This window comes from Vulpes lagopus, chromosome 24, assembly GCF_018345385.1.
Source record: "Vulpes lagopus strain Blue_001 chromosome 24, ASM1834538v1, whole genome shotgun sequence".
Lineage (NCBI taxonomy): Eukaryota > Metazoa > Chordata > Mammalia > Carnivora > Canidae > Vulpes > Vulpes lagopus.
The window spans coordinates 16,920,667-16,939,453 of NC_054847.1; the positions used below are offsets into that span (position 1 = coordinate 16,920,667).

At 45.0% G+C, this 18,787-nt stretch overlaps 1 protein-coding gene across 5 annotated transcripts in view; it reads left to right on the forward strand.

The window, feature by feature from the left end:
• The window catches only part of MGAT5 (alpha-1,6-mannosylglycoprotein 6-beta-N-acetylglucosaminyltransferase), a 286,577-nt gene that overhangs the window by 132,866 nt on the left and 134,924 nt on the right, over window positions 1-18,787 (forward strand). For all 5 annotated transcript variants that reach the window (XM_041739318.1, XM_041739321.1, XM_041739319.1 and 2 more), the window contains 2 exons: window positions 11,788-11,864; window positions 12,770-12,859. In XM_041739318.1, coding sequence (XP_041595252.1) covers window positions 11,788-11,864; window positions 12,770-12,859 — 167 coding nt within the window. The remainder of the gene's footprint in view (window positions 1-11,787; window positions 11,865-12,769; window positions 12,860-18,787) is intronic.

Genomic DNA, 18,787 nt, shown 5'->3' on the forward strand with positions numbered 1-18,787 from the left:
GACGGGCAACACAGACATAAAACCTATACAGACAGTAGGACAAGTATACACATTGAGCAAAACAGACGAGTTGTGCAAATGAGAGCTAGCACGGAATATTTCAGTGTGCTGGAGGCAGTCTCTCTTTTTCATGACTTTCTTGCCTTCAGCATTCCACATTCGAATTTGAAGGTCACTCTGAGGGTTATATGAAGCCGTTGATGAACACCTGGCACAGAAATGATAAGCCAGATGTAGGAGGTTTTGCTGACTGTGTTTATTGCCTGAGGAAACATAGACACAGGATGGTTTAGCCATTTGGCCAGGTTGTCCAGCTGGTCAGTGGCAGAGGGGTAATCTCTGCTGAGGTCTCTTAGATGATCCTTCCAGCCCTGCCCTTTACTGTACAAAGTCTGTACTCAACCTCTTTTTACCGTGGACACAGCTAGGGCTGGGTGTGGTCAAAAACTTGAAAAAAGCAGTGTACCAAAGTGCTGCTCTTTCTTGGAATGTTTTACTGTGCCACCTCTAGTTGCTTCATGGTGAGAGGGCATCCAGCATGGTGGCCAGGAGGAGAGATGGCCTTTTGTGGGAGGATTGATCTACTATTTGAAGATGAGAGAGGACAGATTTTTATAGCTTTATAACTTTAGCGCCTGATGTACCATCCTCTTGGAAAGACATGTGAAAGTTTGCAAAGGATTTACCACTTACTTACAAACTAGGCACCAGTGAAAGTTTAATTAAATGGAAATGGCATTTTCAGGGGCAAATTAAGAAAGACATTAGAAGCCACTATCAACAAAAAGAAGGGGTGGAACACTACCGACTATATTTATAGACTGTGTTGGATAGTATCTCGAGCTTTCTGACCAGCGAAAAACACATTTTGACTCCTTGATGTCTTACTTTAGGTATCAACTTTATTCATGAAGCCTTTCTGCAGTAGCATCTTTTAAAGTGCATTTGGTCAAATTTTTATCCTTCAACTGTGGCTGGCTAATGCCTTTTTTTTTTTATTATTTCACATTTTTCAGCCTGTGACTTCTCTGCTCAGAGGCTCTCAGTTACTCTCCCACGCCATTCTACCCAGCTACACAAGTGTGTGTAGCCACCTTAGCTGGAATTCATGACTTTGTAGTATGACGTGTAGTATAACCTTTCCAACCTTATTTCTTACCCAAGTCTTCTGCTTTGGCCACCTGGGCCCCCCTCTGCTCTCTGTACCCTCACAGACGGTGATGATCGATTGGTTACAATTAGCCACTGGGGGTGGATTTGCTTTCTCAGTAGAACACTCTGGGAGTTGGAGTAGAAGATAAAAAACCTGTTTTCCATTTCTGACCTTTCCTTGTGTTCCATGTCCCTACCTTATTTTAACATTTGCTGTTGACTGGTTCCTCACTGTGGTTGCCCATTTAGAATGACCCAAGGTGAGGCAAGCAGAAAAAAGGGCAGTGGCTGAATCACTGGCCAGACCATTTAAATCAGAATCTTGGGAGGGTGGGGTACCTTTTTAAAAGCTCTCCAAGTGATTTTGATGTGCAGAGAGAGGCAAGGAGGACCAATTTGTTCTGTGACCTTGGCCAAGTTACTTAATCTTTCTGGGCCCCAGTGTCTTCTATGAAATGGGGGATAATGTGCATTGTCTGGGGTTCCTGGGAGGAGGACGTGTGAGATAATGCATGGGCATGAATGACAGGAGGGTGTAGTTGGTGCTGTGTCTGTGTTGGCTATTGCTTTTCTTGTTCTTCCGTGCGCTTAGCTCTCAAACCCCCTCCTGGGTATTCCTGCTTGTCCTTTAATGCCAACTGAAATCCCACTTGTTCTGATAACTTCAGATACAAACTAAGCTGCTGTAACAAAGAGACCCAAGAAGAGTCTCAGTGTGCTCAAGGGAGTGCTCAAAGGAGACAAGGGTGTCCTTGACTCAATAAACCCAGTAGCAAGCAATCCAGGCCTGCCCCAAGGTTCAAGATTCTCAATTCCCCATGTGGCTGGGCCATGGCACATCCATCTACCAGGCCACAGGAAGAGGGTCAGAACTACAGATGCAGCCAGGCAGATTGTCCTGAGGTTAGAGCCTGCCTGTCATTTCCTCTCTCGTCTCCTTGGCCTGAGCATAGTCCCACTGGACGGGACGAGAGGCCCCAACAGGGTGGCCAAGTGTTCCACTCCAGATTGTCACAGTGGTGTGAAGGGTGACAAGAGCTGGGAGGATGGCAGACGGGCTGAGAAGTACCGCTTCCTCCTCTCCTTGCCCGCGCATCCATGGGCTGTGTTGCTGGAACTTACTCTGTGTTGCACTGCGTGTTAACTACCCTTCCTGGCGTGCAAGTGTGCAAGCTTTAGTTAACGTTCTACACTCCCACAAGGTAAAGATGGCTTTGTGGCCCTCTGTGTACTGCTGAGGGAGGAACTAAAAGCATTACAGACGTTCGTGTATGTGCAGGATTTTGTTGAATGAACCAGTAGCAGGCTTTATTTTTGTCTGTGTGGTTTTTTGGAACAGCTTTATTGAGAAATAATCCACATGTCATACAGTTCACCCTTTTAAAGTGCACAGTTCAGTGGCTTTGAATATATTCACGGGCTGGTGCAACCACATCCCCACAGTCGATTTTAGAACATTTTTATCACCTCAGAAAGAGATCCTGTTAATTTTCATCCCCCTGCTCCCAACCTCTCCTTCCCCCGGCCCCAGGCCACCACTCATCTACTTCTCATCTCCTTCTCTCTCTCTAGATCTGCCTCTTCTCAATGTTTCATATATATGAAACTATATAGTATGCCATCTTTGGCAAGTGCTTTCTTTCACTTAGTTTAATGTTTCTAAGGTTCATCCATGTTGTAGCATGAATCAATATGTCATTCCTTTTTTGTGGCTGAGTAATATTCAGTCACATGGATATGACACATTTCATCTATCCATTGATTAGTTGATGAACGTTTGGGTTTTGCCCCCACTCTGGGCTCTTGTGAATCATGTGACTGTGAACATTTGTATATAATTTGTGTGGACAGATCCTTTTCATTTCTTTTGGTTGTATACCTGGGAGCAGGATTGCTGGGTCAGACGATAACTCTATTTTTAACTTTCTAAGGAACTTCTAGACCGTTTTCCAAAGTAGCCACACCATTTTCGATGCCCACTTGCTAGTGTTTGAGGGTTCTGATGTCTGCACATCCTTGCCAACACTTCTTTCTGTCTGAACTTTTGATGATGGCTCTTTCCCTGGAGGTGATACTGATGTGGTATCTCACTGTGGTTTTGACTTGTGTTTCCCTGATGGCTACCGATGGTAAGCTTTCTTTTTCTAGTGAGTGGCAGGTTTTCTGCCTACTGTGCATATGTGCTCCTAAGTGTGTGATAACCACCTTCTTTTGCCTGAACATTCCTAGGAACCTGACATGTTTTTATCTATAGGAATTCCTGGGGGGTTATCAGAATGTAGGTTGTGTGTGTGTGTGTGTGTGTGTGTGTGTGTGTGTGAGAGAGAGAGAGAGAGAGAGAGAGAGAGAGAGAGAGAGATTCTTATAGACTCTGCCTCTCATACTGAAAATCTTTTAAAAATTTATTTATTTATTTATTTGAGAGAGAGCATAAGCAGGAGGAACAGCAGAGGGAGAGAGAGAAGCAGGCTCCCCACGGAACAGGGAACCCCACAGGACCTCTATCCCAGGACCCTGAGATCATGACCTGAGCAGAAAGCAGATGCTTAACTGACTGAGCCATCAGGCCCCCCTCATACTGAAAATCTTAAGGCTAGTTCCCCTTTTTAATTCTGGTTCACCAAGAACAGAGAAAACCTTATTAATGCTGACTTAAAAGCTTTATTTGGCAGATAATCCTGCTAAAAAAAAAAAGAGAGAAAGAGGGCATGACAAAGGGAAGCATAAATAATCTAGGGTTATTTGCGTGATACTGTGTTTCCTTAGTCCTTACAACTTCATTCTTTTTACATATTGGTTCCATTCTTGAAAAGTACATGGAGAAACTGTACTTTGAATACGATTTTTTCATTGACTTCTGGTATGTCCAGAGTATTTGTACATGGGTAATATTGTAGCTCTGGGTACTTAGCAAGTCCACAAAGTCCTTGGAGCTGTAGAGGGGAGTGAGAATTTGTCATTTCATCCTTCAGAATGGACTCTTGAGATTCCCCATGCAGAACTTGAAGGTGGTGGTAATGGTAGTAGTGTGGGTTTTTTTTTTTTTTTTTTTTAAGATTTGATGTATGTGTGTGTGAGAGAGAGAGAGAGAGAGCAGGGGGAGGAGCAGAAGAAGAAGGATAAGCAGACTCCCTGTTGAGTGCAGAGCCCAGTGTGGGACTGGATCCCATGACCCCTGCGATCACAACATGAGCCAAAAGTTGGATGAGTTGGATGCACAACCAGCTGAGCCACCCACGGCACCCCAATGGTGTGCATTTTAATACCTACAAAGAGTGTGGTGGAAATCATCTTGGCTAGAAGACAGAGGCCTGGGTTGAACGTGCAGAATGCCTTGTATATGGGAGATACTTAATGAATTTTCATTTTCACCAGTGAATGAATAGAGCATTTCCATTTCTGTAAACCGTGATTTTATGAATCAGAAGAAGTCAACCCTGCTAACAGGGCTTCACAGATCCCTTGCAATCTTAAACATTTTTCATACAGTGATTGTATTTCTAGCTTCCTAGGTTAAAAAACAAAATACAAACAATTCTTTTCAAGGTGCCCAGTATCTATCCCCGGGGATCTGTGAGGGAATTGAACTTGTTACCCATTGTTGGTCCCTGCTCCTTTTGGTGGGCAGAGAGCTTCCTGTTCCTCTGAACCCTGGGACTGAAACAACACAGTTATAGAAATTAAATCACTGTTTTTTTATAATGCAAATGTAAAATGGCCCTAAATGAATATTTGCCAAGCTGAGAATGACTGGTGAGGTCATTTTTAATGGGAGATTATATTTCACCATGGCTGATTTCTGTCCGATTTATTGCTATTAACTCCTGAAGCCAGGCCAGCTGATGGAAGTGCTGGCAGGAGCTTCGTCTCCAGCATCCAGTGTCCAGGCCGAGTGCAGAGTGGAGTTGGTTCCCAGCTGGCGCAGAACAGCTGGACCAGTGGTGTGTACACGTGGGTGCTCTGCAGGGGCCATCTGACAACGGGGCCTTCTTGCTCTTATCAGGTGTTCTGAGAGAAATGCTCCCTTGTCCTGCACACAAAATGCAATCACTGGAGACCCTTTATCTTTTGAGAGGAAATACGTGTGGCGTGCCTTCAGGTGGAATTGAACCCTCCTTGTTCATGACGATGGTCATCTAAGGTGCTGGCAAAGGAACTGGACCAGGAGATTGACCTTATTCTGTCCCCTAAACCTTCCTGGAGTGGGCAGGTGGTTATGTTGAGGTTTCTGAAATATTATTTTTTTAAAACCTACTTACTATTTTTCTTTTTTTCTTTCTTTCTTTTCTCTCTCCCTCCCTGTAAAGTCACTATGAAGGAATCACCCTTTACCTGTCAGATGCATGTTCAATTTTAGGTACAGCGTGAACAGTAGTGTTCTACAAGTGTGTTCCATGCTTGAAAAGAAGGGCCATTTCCAACACTAGTCCTCTTTGCTATAATTCATCCACAGAAAAGTGAGCCTTAACAGAGGAAGCTCCTTGCTAGGGTCAGCTTTCACTTTGAAATAACGATCTTCTGTGTGGAGCCATATGAACACCTCTTCCCGCCTCTCTCTCTCTCTCTCTCTCTCCTGCTCTCCCCCTCTCTCTCCTGCTCTCCCCTCCACCTCATTCTCATTGCCCAGGATCCAGGGACTCAGGTTTCTTACAGGCAGTGCTACCTAGAAGCATTGATACAGTAAGGATTAAGGATGGCACCTGGCTACAGCCTACCCTCCCTTTTAAATTTCTAGATCTCTTTTGTGCAACAGGAAGGAATAGTTATCATTAACTTTAAATCCGTTAGTATAGGTGGGTGTTTCCTGAGGCTGCAGTTAACAGTTGATGATGTTTTAAAAAACACACAGGACAGCCTCTCCGTGTAGGTATGTTGAAGTGGGTGGCTCAAACATAAAGATATCTCTGTACGGTACCCAGTGGATCTTGTATTTGACTTAAAATACATCAGGACACTTCACATAGGACACTTTCAGATCCTATATCACAGAACCACAGCCTGTCCTTTTAAATGCCAGTAAGGTGTGAACACCAGTAACTCACATGGGGATAGGCCACGTGCCCTCCCTGCATCAGAAAGGACTCTTCTTTCCCTGCCACCCCTTCCTGCCATTTTTCCTGATGTCAGATGCAAATCCTCTGCAGCTCTGTTGATGTGTAATCCAGAACTTTGAATCCTGGTGCAGTGATACTGAATGAGGATCTCCTACTCCTTGTCTTCTGTACTACTTTCTCCCCTCTTCCTTCCCCTGGAACTTGAGGTTTTCACCCCTTTGTAATATTTGTTCATTCATTTGCTTAAAAGAATACTCTGGAGCTGGCAATGTGGCAGGTGCCGTGTTGGGTGCTGGGCCACAGCGCGGAGTTGGCCGTCCTCCCTCCCAGGGGGCTCTACTAATGTGTGTCTAGCTCTGCTGTGTGAGATCCCTTCTCCCCCCACGCTGGGATGAGCTCTGTGAAGGCACAGACTGTGTCTTGTTGCAGGGATACAGCCTTGACATTTCAGCACATGGCAGGCAGCACATTCTTGGTGACTGTGGGCTCAGTTGGGAGGTAGATGCTGAGGACTTTAGAATTTCTCCTTTCTAAGCTGTAAGAGGAGTTAACTGCCTTCCTTTGCAGGAGAGTGTGGTTAATATGAAACGTGATCATGTATGTGTCCGCCCCTTAGAAAGGCAGATAATATTTCAGAAGTTATCACCCACCTTCGTTTCCCGCTCCACCTCTTTCTGTTCTCATGGTCTCTGAGCCCGTCTGTACCACTGGCTTCTGTCCTCCCTGCTCTGTCCTTCCTTCCTCAGAGGTGGGGGAAGCATGAGTAAAAATCCTCTGGGTGTCTAGTTCCATATCTGTTTATCTCTGTCACTTCCAAATATTTATTGAAAACACCACTGTCTTTCTCAGCATGTTCCGCTGCTGCATGTGTGCAACAGCATGCCCGTTGCATGCAACATGTGTGCATATATGGGGACTGGCCCCTTGGGGAGAACCTGACTCCATACTGGAGACAGAACCTGACTCCACACCCACGTTGTGTGTGCTCATGAGCTCTCGTCGCTTCTGTTCCTCCTGCATGTGTGTTCTTTCTGAGTCATAAGCACCTTTGATCATAAGAAAAGAGTTCTCTTAGGTTAAAACCAATATTCGAGCCCCCGCTGACTTTGTGGGTCCAGGTGACTGGTCCATAAAACAACAGAATGTTCTTACCCAGGTGTCTGCCCTCTGTGTTATACCTGGCTGACAATGCCATAGAATCAGTGCAGAGATGAAGTTTTTGGTGAAAGACACAACTTGGGCTGGTTCGGGAGGATGGTAGATGAAACTAAATTATTTTTTTAATAAATTTATTTTTTAAATAAAATTTATTTATTTTATTGGTGTTCAATTTGCCAGCATACAGAATAACACCCAGTGCTCATCCCGTCAAGTGCCCCCCTCAGTGCCCGCCACCTAGTCACCCCCATTCCTCGGCCACCTCCCCTTCCACCACCTCTAGTTTGTTTCCCAGAGCTAGGAGTCTTTCATGTTCTGTCTCTCTCTCTGATATTTCCCACTTATTTTCTCTCCTTTCCCCTTTATTCCCTTTCACTATTTTTTATATTCCCCAAATGAATGAGAGCATATAATGTTTGTCCTTCTCCAATTGACAAATTCTGAACAGCAGGAAGTGCTCCCCTGCTCTCCCACCCACCCACCGACCCTTGTACTTTCACCATTCAAAAAAAAAAAAAAAAAAAGATACTGGTAGAACTTCAGGTGAATGAATGGCAAGGAGAAGCTTCTAGTAACAAACTATATAGCAGAACTTGGTCACCTTTTGAAGGGGCTTAATGTACAGCAAGCTGTGTCTCCCCTGAAAAGGAGTAACATTAACCTTTATTGACCTGAACTTTTATTTTTTTAACCCACCTTAGATTGAAGGGTCTTCTTCAGGTAGCAAAGTCTTCTATGCACACAGACTAATGAAGACATTATTTAGTGAGTTTCCATCATTGTGATGGCAAGAAAATGGGGAGCTGCCCTCTGAGATGTGCAGAAACTCCTCCGGAACTGGGAGGGTCGTGCTCAGTTTACTGGCAGCAGGTTACTGGTGTTCAGATTCAGGGAGCAGCTCACTCCACCCTGGAAAGGCCGGCACTTCCTATTTCCCCCTTTCACAGATCCCTCCTACCCTAGAGCCTTAAGTGTTTCAACTCCACTTCTGGACATCATTGTTGACTCCTCACTGTGTAACAACTGAATGGAGAGAAAATTTGTCATAAATTAATGGAATTGCAGAGAGAACCCTGTTGGGTTAGCTGACAGACTGCCAGGTGGAAGAGAAGGAAAAACCCTGGTCAAGCCCAGATCTCTGTGCTCAGTCTAGTTCTCTCTGAGCTGGAGAGTCCATCAGGGGAGTTGGAGTGGGACTTACTTATTTTTTCTGTGAGCCAGGACTTACTGAGTGCCTGGTGATGGGGCGGGGAGATGGAATGTTCCCACAACATCCTCACATCCCAGAGCGAGAGATGAGCCGTGTGGAGGAGAGAATGGGATTGCTCAGTGCCCTGGGAGAAATGGGAGCAGGAAGGCAGCACTAAATCCTAACTAAATTCTGGTTTGGCATGGTAAGGAAGGATTAGGCCTATTTCTTCCAGAGGTAAATCTTGAACTGGGTTTTTAAGAGGGTTGTTAACCAGGTGGGCACAGGGTAGGGGCAGAGGAATGCCTGCAGGTGTCCTCCAAAAAGCCATTTCAGCAGGTCTTTGCAGAAACTACGATCCTCATCTTGAGACTCTCTTAGTATAGCAGAATGGGGGGGGGGGCGCGCCTCTGTTTTTGTAAATAAAGTTTTATTAGGACACAGCCATGTCTATTCATTCTCGTTTATATGTGGTTGCTTTCCTGCTACAACCCAGAGTGGCATAGTTGTGGCAGAGACAGTGTGCGTGCCCTGCCAAGCCTCAGATATTTACTCTCTGGTCCTTTGCAGAAAAGGTTTGCCAACCCTTGGCATAACACATTGTTATTCCTTGAAAGTCTTTTTGAAAAGGCCCCACACTGTCAGCAACCAGGCTTTAATGGCAGGCCTTCATGGACTTACTGGTTTATTTTACCACCCACTGATTTCTCTTCACCCCACACCACCACACTCCAACTCTGTAGTCTCTAATTCCCATAAATTCTGGCTCTGAATGTCTGGAACTAGAATAGTGCCTGTAGTATGTGAAAGAATGGGAGCATATCTCCCTAAGCATCCCCTTAAATGCCTGATTACCCCGACCCCCAGCTGTCTCAGACCCTACTTATGTTCTTGGAACCTGTGTGCTGATTATTTGCTTGGTAAATGTTGCCACGCAAAAACAGAAACAAAAACAGGCTCAGCGGTCATTGAAAAACATCTCTGTTTTTTTAGTGAAGCATCTGTAAGTGTGTTCTGGAGTTTACTGTCCCCTTCAAGTGTGAGAGAAGGGGCAGGGGTGCTCTGGGGAGATCCACTGCGTCAAGCCTGTATTCATTTCAAAAACATGGAGAATGCATTTCTAGAAGACCTGTGCTTTCAAAATACTGCTCCCTTAGATATACTGAGTGTAAGTTGTGTGGAATTACATAGCAAATGCCAACTTTTTTTTTAAAGGTTTTATTTATTTATTCGTGAGAGACACAGAGAGAGAGAGAGAGTGAGAGGCAGAGACATAGGCAGAGGGAGAAGCAGGCTCCATGCAGGAGCCTGATGGGGGACTCGATCACGGGACTCCAGGATCACGCCCTGGGCCGAAGGCAGACGCTCAACCACTGAGCCACCCAGGGATCCCAAATACCAACTTTTTAAGCATGTACTATGGTCTAAAGAGCCTGCTGTTGGGAGTGCCAGACCAGGCTTTTTACGAATGTTAACTTGCCGAGTAAGAGCTGGATGAAACAGAGATGCACTTATTTCAGTTTTACAGACAGAGAAACAGAGGCTCTGACAAGCTAAGTATCTTCCATGTTAACTACTAAATGATACTGCCTGCAATCCGTGATAAGGAGGGTATAGATTTTATGCTCTAGTTATCCAAGTGGCGGGTAGAATGTTCATGAAAATGCTGAGAGGTGAAGAATCTGTTTCAGACTGTCAGAAGAAGAACTAATTTTCACGGACAGGTATAGTTTCTGGTTTAACCCCAGCAGCCACCAATGTCGTTGAAACACCACTGTCAAATGATGCTGTAGTTTGGGATCTAATTTCTCATTAGCACTTTGTATAGAAAACTGTTGGCAGTAAGTCATGGTGACATTTTCCAAGCATGCCTGGAAAATATTGTTGGTCCCCAAAGAAAAGCATGTAGGTTTAGAAGTTGTCCCAGTTTCCAGCTGAAATGATCATTCCTAAACATAAGTCCTGAGTGTAACTGTTCCCTTCTTAAAAGCATTCAGTGCTCCGCCGTGCACTTTGCTTGAAGAGTAAAAGTCTTGGGGCAGCCCCGGTGACCCAGCGGTTTGGTGCGGCCTTGGGCCTGGGGTGTGATCCTGGAGATCCGGGATCGAGTCCCACGTCGGGCTCCCTGCATTGAGCCTGCTTCTCCCTCTCTCTCTGCCACACGTGTCTCTGCCTCTCTCTCTCTCTCTCTCTCTCTCTCTCTCTCTCTCTCTCTCTCTGTGTGTGTGTGTGTGTGTGTGTGTGTGTGTGTGTGTGTCTGTCATGAATAAATAAAATCTTAAAAAGAGTAAAAGTCTTTATCAGGACACTTGCTGGAGGCCTTTCCAGTTTGGGGCCTGCGTGATCTCTTGTCTGACCTCCCCCCCCCCCGTACCTCCCACCTCTGCATCCCACTCAGCGTGTCCCTGCATTTGGAGCCTCCCCGGTTCCTTGGACACCATTTCTACCTTGCCCATTTTGCCTGATGTACTCCTGCTTCATCTTCTCATCTTAGCTCAGACGTCACTAGACCCAGGAAGCCTGCTTCGAGCCTAGAGACGGGAGTGGGTGTCTATTATACTGGTGTTCAGTGGTTTGCTTGTTTTTCTGTTGTCCACCACTAAACAGTAAGCGCTTTGATGGCATTCTTTTTACTTTTGACTCTGTCGTCAAAAGGATTAGGAATCCACTTGAGCTAACTAATAGAAGGACATATTTGAAGCAGTAAAGAGATCTTTGCAGAAATTTAAGAACCAGGTCCAAAAGAAGCTGCACCTCGCAGACATGTGTGGTGGCTTTCTGCTTCTCTGCACACCGGTTCCGTTTGCCTGTCTTTAGCCGGCTGCTCAGCTCAAGCACATGTCCTGAAGCTGCTCCTGACCTCAATTTGTCTGCATAGCCTGGCACGGTGGTCCCTCCCAGTCCCGTGGCTTCATTTCCTGGTCTCGTTTGTCTGGTTTCTGTTGCCCAGTTGCAAGTTTCCATGCAAGCAATCTGGTTGGTGTTGCTCACCTTCCAAGCTAGGCCACAGGCATCGTAGGTCTCTGGCCATCCAGCAGGCTGGCTGTCTTTGGGTCAGGTCCTCACTGCAGACCGACTTGACCTGTGGCCAGCTGGAGGGGTTCCAGGGGTCCAAGCCTGGTTCCCAGCATAGACTTCCTTTTTCTGTTTCTTTCCCTGCCCCTTGCTTGCAAGGATGTTAGGTTTGTGTTTCACAAACTTGATGGTATCCTCTGTTCTCTTTCATCTTTACAGATATCATTAATGGAGCTCAAGAAAAATGTGTATTGCCTCCTATGGATGGCTACCCCCACTGCGAGGGGAAAATCAAGGTAAGCCAGAAGTAATATCTGTCACTCCGCAGCCATACGATGGCAGGGAAGTCATTTAAGGGGTGCCTCCACCCTGCCAGTTTGGGGCTGTGGCCATGACAACTCGTGTCTGCTTATGCCAACTCCATGGGGTTAGTCAACAATGGCTCTAACTGGTCAGACTGAAAGAGCCCAGGCCGCTTCGGGCGCCTGCTGTGTCTTTGAAGCTGCCCTCCCCTGGCGTTCCCAGCCTCCAGCGGGTGATTCCTCAAGGGCCGTTGACAAGGGGCTGCCATTATGTAGGGTCCAGCTTCCCTCTCTCCCACTCCCCCGGCCCCTGCCATGAGGTCTCCAGATTGTGATTTAAATGTCACATTAGCATTCGCTGCTGAGTAACCAGAGACACTTGGACACTCTTTCACTCTTAACATTTCTTTTTTTTTTTTTTAAATCCACTCTATAGGGCCTGCCCTTAAGGAGACCACTCCCCTGCTCAGTAGTTTTCCGAGATAAGTCTCGGTTCCAATATATGATTAGGGTGGTGAGGCCCAACCCCGGAAACATCCGCATGGATCCTGTTTGGGACTCACGGGTGCCAGGCACAGGTTGCACACCTGCATCCACATTCTCCATGTACCAGAAATGGTAGCTCTGTGGGGAGAAGGGGTTTTGCTGCAAGGGTCCCCTTAGGCAGTCATTCTTCATAAAAGTCCCCTGGCCACTGCTTGTCCTGGCCTTTACGGTCTTGCAGCCTTGCTCTACCCCGAGCACCTCTGCTAAGGCCCATCTCAAGCCAGTGTCTCCCTGTGGATCATCTGGGAACTGACTCTGAACCCCAGGCCCCAGTCTGAGCCACAGGCCCCTCCTTGGCCTTCGTACCCCGCAGGATGCTCATCGATGTCCTTACCGGGTTCCTCTCATTTCAGTGGATGAAGGACATGTGGCGCTCGGATCCCTGCTACGCAGACTACGGAGTGGATGGGTCCACGTGCTCTTTTTTTATTTACCTCAGTGAGGTGAGTCACTTCTTTGGCTTTGGGGTGCGGGAAGATGTGGTTGATCAGTCTTGCAGCAAAGCCTGGAATCTGAAGAGTTTAGAGGCGTGTGTTGTTTCTATGTAGCAGATATGTGGCTCCCTTCTTCATTACTTTCCCCTGTCCCTAAATAGGACAATTTTTTTATTTTTTTTCCTTGAGGGGTAAAAAAACAAGTGGATGGAGCTATTTACGTTTTCTTCCCCCGATTAAAAAAAAAAAAAAGATCTAGTGAAATACATGTAACATAAAATTTGCCATCGTGACCATTAAGTGCACAGGTGAGTGGGAATCCACGACATTGGTGTTGCTCTACAACCCTCACCAGCATCCAACTCCTGAACACTTCATCTTGCAAACCTGAGACTCTGCCCAGTAAACTGTGACTCCTCATTCCCCCACTTCCTCCAGCCCCTGAAAAAAACAACCATTCTGATTTCTCTCCCTGATTTTGACTACTCTCACTATTTACATATGTATAATGTATACAGTATTTGCCTTTTGGTGACTGCCTTATTTCAGTTAGCATGATCCATCCATGTTTCAGCATGTGTCGGAATCCCCTTCCCTTTCAGGGCTCAGTAGTATTCCAGCGTATTATCTACCACAGTTTGCTTATCCACTCACTGTTGATGGGACGCTTGGGTTGCTTCCATCTTGTGGCTATTGTGAATAATGCCTCTATGAACATAGATGTGCACAGAACTCTTTGAGGGCTTTCGGTTCCTTTGGTGCACCCAGAAGTGGAGTGGCTGAATCATATGGTAATTGTTTTTTTATTTTTCTGAGGAACCACCAAACTTCTCCAAAGTGATGGCTGCATTTTACCTTCCTACCAGCTATGCATAAGGGTTCTAGTTTCTCCACATCCTTGTCAACACTTGTTTTCTGTTTTGTCCTCGTAGCCATGCCAACGGGTGCAAAATGCTATCTCATTGTGGTTTTGCTTTGCATTTTCTTAATAATCAGTGATATCAAGCATCTTTTTCTTTTCTTTTTTTTCAAGCATATTTTTCATGTGTTTCTTGGCTGAGTTAGCTATTTGCTTATAAGCTGAGTTATTAACTTTTACTCTTTTTTTTTAAAAATCTTTTTAACTGAGCTTTATTTTCATTTCTATCCTGAAGTTTAAATAGATTTTTTTTTTAAGGGTAGCAGGACATTCTATAGGCCACATGGAATTAGCTTGTTATGTACTTTGATGATTTTTGTTTAACCTTGAAGAAAATTGAGGGCATGGGGTAGAGTTAAGACTATATAGGACAAGTACGGGGGAACAACTGAATAGGGAAGCTGGCTTTCCCTTTATGGACAAAAGCAGCCCTATGGGCTTGTGAAATGGGTGCTGGCTGATTTCAGAGAGCATACACTTTGGTGTGCTGTTGCTGTTTGACCAGTAGTTAATAACAGCTCCCTGGTGCTACCTTGCAGGAAAGAGAATGTCTCCATTTTGAGGCTAATGACATACTTCTACCATAATTTTTCGTGTGAGACTCAGGCGCCTCTCCTCTCTGTCAGAAGGTGACAGGACAGAGATGGGGGATGGAGACCAACCCAGTATTGCCACAGGGCATGCAGCCCCAAATTCTGTGGGGGTTTGTCCCTTTCTTTTACATTTATGTCTCTCTTCTTTTTAAGAGCCACTTATGCTTTTTTTTTTTTAAGCATGGTTGCACCATGGCCACCCCATAGCCATCATGAGAGGCCTCAGAGCTAATGATAGTTAAAATATCTCTTGGAAATTCAAACCACAGGTTGTTGGGTGTGTGATGCTCCTTATTAGCAGGCTGCTGACAAATTAATTCTGTAGCATTTATGTGAGTGTGTTTTTGGCCAGGGTGGCCTGTGGCCCACCTTCTCATTTCCTTCTCCAGAAGAGTAAGCCCTGGGGCCCCGGGTGAACCTGCTGCTCTCCGGTGAGAAGTCAATTAGAAGCACCTTTCCTGCCCTGAGGAGAAGGTTCCTCATTCGGTTTAATATTCAAAAGTTTCCTTCCCCTTTCCATTTGATAGAATTTAGCCAGAGTCCAACTGTGCTCCCTGATTGACAAGCTGGGCCAATTTCACGCCTTCTTGAGAGTTTGCATGTTGGCCGTACCGCTGAGGTACAGGGAGAGAGTTACATTCCACTCCAGCCTTCTCTCCGTCTCCCGAGCCAGAGCCAGGAAGGTGTGGGAGAACAATCCAGATGGGAAGGGACCGCGATTAGTTGTGACCTAGTTCCCTTCCTTTGAAGCTGCCGCCCAACCCCACTCACAGGGGAGGAAGGATGTAGCTAAGATGAGAACCCGGAGCCCCCTGTGAGTGTGAGACAGACGCGGCGGTGGAAGGGTCTGATGGATCACACGCTCTTACCACTGGAGCCAGGGGATTGCATTTCAGAACCTGTGACTATTTTTTCCTCTTTCCATGGTGTGGAATGGTGCTTGCTTTGCCTTTTCCTTGGGCTTTTCTTTTTGTTCAGCTGAATGAATTCAGTTCAGTGGTCACTTACTGAACATCTGTTATATTCACTGGAAGTCACCAGTGGGTGAGAACCCCTTTTCTTGGCACCATGATGTGCACTCATGATGAGCCCTAATGGAAAAGGAAGGATGGATGCAGGTAGCAGAGCCAGAACAGGGTAGAACAGTTTCCCTGCAGACAGAATTAGGAACTTCTTTTTTAGTTTATTTTTTAAATTTTTAAAAAAGATTTATTTATTCATGAGAGACAGAGAGAGAGAGAGAGGCAGATACACAGACAGAGGGAGAAGCAGGCTCCATGCAGGAAGCCCGATGTGGGACTTGATCCCGGGACTCCAGGACCACGCCCTGGGTAGAAGGCAGGCGCTCAACCACTGAGCCACCCAGGCGTCCCTCTTTTTTAGTTTAAATCTGAAAATTAGTTTGAAACTCTGGCCTTTAAAAAAAATTGCATTTGGGGGCACCTGGTTGGCCCAGTCTGGTTAAGTGTCTGCCTTCAGCTAAGGTCATGATCCCAGGACTCTATGTTGGGCTCCCTGGTCCACAAGGGATCTGCTTCCTCTCCTTCTCCCTCTCTCCACACCCCTCCACCCCCCCAACTCATGCCCTCTCTGTCTCTCTCGCTTACTCTCTAAATAAAATATTTTTAAAAAAATTTGCATTCTATTGCAGCATCTCAATAAGTACACTGTAAGAGCTGGATGAAAATGTCACCACTGTGGCCTCTTGGATGGGAGGTACCACCTCAGAGACTCATCCCTGAGGTCACACTGTTGGTGATGCTTTCTAAACATTGTACTTGTGGACAAGTTACTTCCTTCTTGTTCTTCCTTTATAAAATAATAGTTTTAACTTTGTTTTTAAAGGATCCTGCTGTGAGGATTCCTGAGTCTATATGCTTAGAATAGAGCCTGGCAGATAAATGACACCCATTAAACACAATTGACACCTTTATGGTTTTTGATGTCACTATTTGAGGACCGTTAGAGGGGCATTTGATGTAGGACCATGATTTTGTTTTACAATTAGAAGCAATTTCTGATTCTAACTGTAATCTACTTTTGATTTCTGGTGGTGTACAGATGCAGCTGCTCTCCTTGACTTCTTTTCTCTGCTTTTAACACTTCTGTTTGCTTTGGAACCATGAGCTGGATCTGTGGAGCAGCAGTGCATCCATGCCATTGTTAATTTGAAATTACCGGAGGCGATTTTTAAAAGCCAATTAATTTTCTGCTAGTATTTTTTAAGATCCTGGAGAGCATCTGTGTCTTCATAGTGCTGTTTTTGGTCTAGGTTTTTGTTTTATTTTGTTTTGTTTTGTTTTCCCCCTCTCGCTTTTTCTTAAAAACCTTCCTTCTTTTGTTACTTGATTTAACTGCGTATCCTATGCCAGGTTTCTCTTGCCCCTGGGAAAACATCTAAGAGAGACATCTTCATCTGATTTGTTCAACTTGATCAACAGGCCAGTCACTTTTATTCTTTTCTTAATCCTAATCAAAGAGCCAGTTCTGGCTTCCATCTTATATTTAACCTCAGGACTTAGAAGCAAGCAAGCAAGCAAACAAAAAGCCACAAAGTAACTCTGGTCAGTCACCAGTTGAATCCAGGGATTGAGATTTAGCCCAGTCCTAGGGGATGGCACTCTGCTCTCATTTGTCTTTCCCTCCATTGTCTCAGTATGCCAACTTCCACTGAATTTCAGGGTTATGAGCTTCTGCTTGTGCCCTCAACCAACTTGCAGTCTACACGTCTTTCTTGGTAAATCCCAGAAATTGCAGCCAGCAGTATGATACCCAAGGATGCTCGCGGTATGTCTGACAGTAGAGCCGGGACTGGATATGGTATGCGTCCAGGCATTGCCCCTGTTGGGTGGAAGACAGTAAGAGAAGAATGACACATTATTGAGCCCACCTGTATGCCAAACACCTCAAATACACCATCTCATTTACTGCCCCACCCACGCACCCCCAACTCTGAGTAATAGCCCCATCAGAGAGGCTCAGAGAAGTTAAGTACTTAGTGCTTCTGTACTTTGCATTACTGTTGCCCCTTCATGTCAAAGAAAAACTGAACTGAGGTGAGTAGATGATTTGTTGCCTTTAACTTTGCATTCAGTTCTATGCCCCAAAGCTTTTGTGTTTGAAATATGGCTCTAATTTAGCTAGTTTGCATTAATGGATCCTCATTGCTAGTTTTCTAATACTTGAAGTTTTGATACCATCCCCCAACAAAGAGAAACAGCACTGATTCTTCTGGGGCCCGAACTCATGAAAGCCAGGTGTGCAGCCTTTCCAGGTGGTGGGAGTGAATGAATGATTCATTAGGCAGCCTTGCATTTCCAGATCATCGGGCAGTTTATTTTCTATATCTGTTTTTGTGAGCCATGTAACTACTCCCGTTATAGAGACAAGAACTCTATAAAGTAATTACTCTGTCATTGTTTCAGGTATATTAACTTAGCCCTCTGCAGAGCCTTTTACTGCTAACAGATTTTATGAAATTTAGAATGAATTTCTTTACCCCTATTGCTATTACACTGATAGATGGTGCTGATAAACCTGACACCCACACATTTTTATCTCTTTACACAATTATTCTAGCAACTATCATACCCTTCTAGACTTCTTAATGTGTTGTTGATTTTTTAAACACTTCTATTGCTGTTACACGAATAGTTGCTTGGAAATAAGCAAATTACCCAGCGATCAATGGCCAGATCTCAGGATCTATACAAGCTGTTGCTTCAGAGGCCAATTTGGACTGGATGAATGAGTGTGTGGTTATGTGCATGTGTGTGTGTGTGACTCCCTCACGAAGGAACAAAAGAAGCAATTTCATGCCTTCCTCATCAATCTGTGTCTTATATTTCAGGAACAACAGGCATAAAGGTCTTTGCCTCTTTCTGTTTTCCCTTGGCAATATGTAAAACTAATATTGGCTGAGCATGCTATTAACCTTGAGTTTAAATTCAGCGTACTTAATCCCTTGATTAATGCCAAGATTAATGCCCAACAGCAAAGGTTGAAAGCTTAAATGTTTGTGAATGCGAGCATGAAATGAAATCCTAATAACCAGTACAATGATTTGGATTTATGGGCTGTGTTGGCTGCTAGAGATAACTTGGAAATGGTGTTGCATAGACTAATTTGTCAGAGGGGGTAGTGATGAAGAATTGACTGCTTCAGTTGCAGGAGAAAAACTGAATGAAAAAAACATAACTAACATTTTGGGATGGGTCAGGGGAGTATACTTTAAAAATATCCCTCGACTATTGCCTGAGAATACTAACACATACCTTATAAAGGTCTAGCCGTTTCAGATAGGCAATTTCCTGTCCATGAGATAATATTTCTGGGCAGAAAAGGAGGTGACAGAGATTGATGATCCTTTTCTTTTTACTTTTTTGAATTCAGCCTTTACTTGTACCTTTTTCATCCATGTGTTTT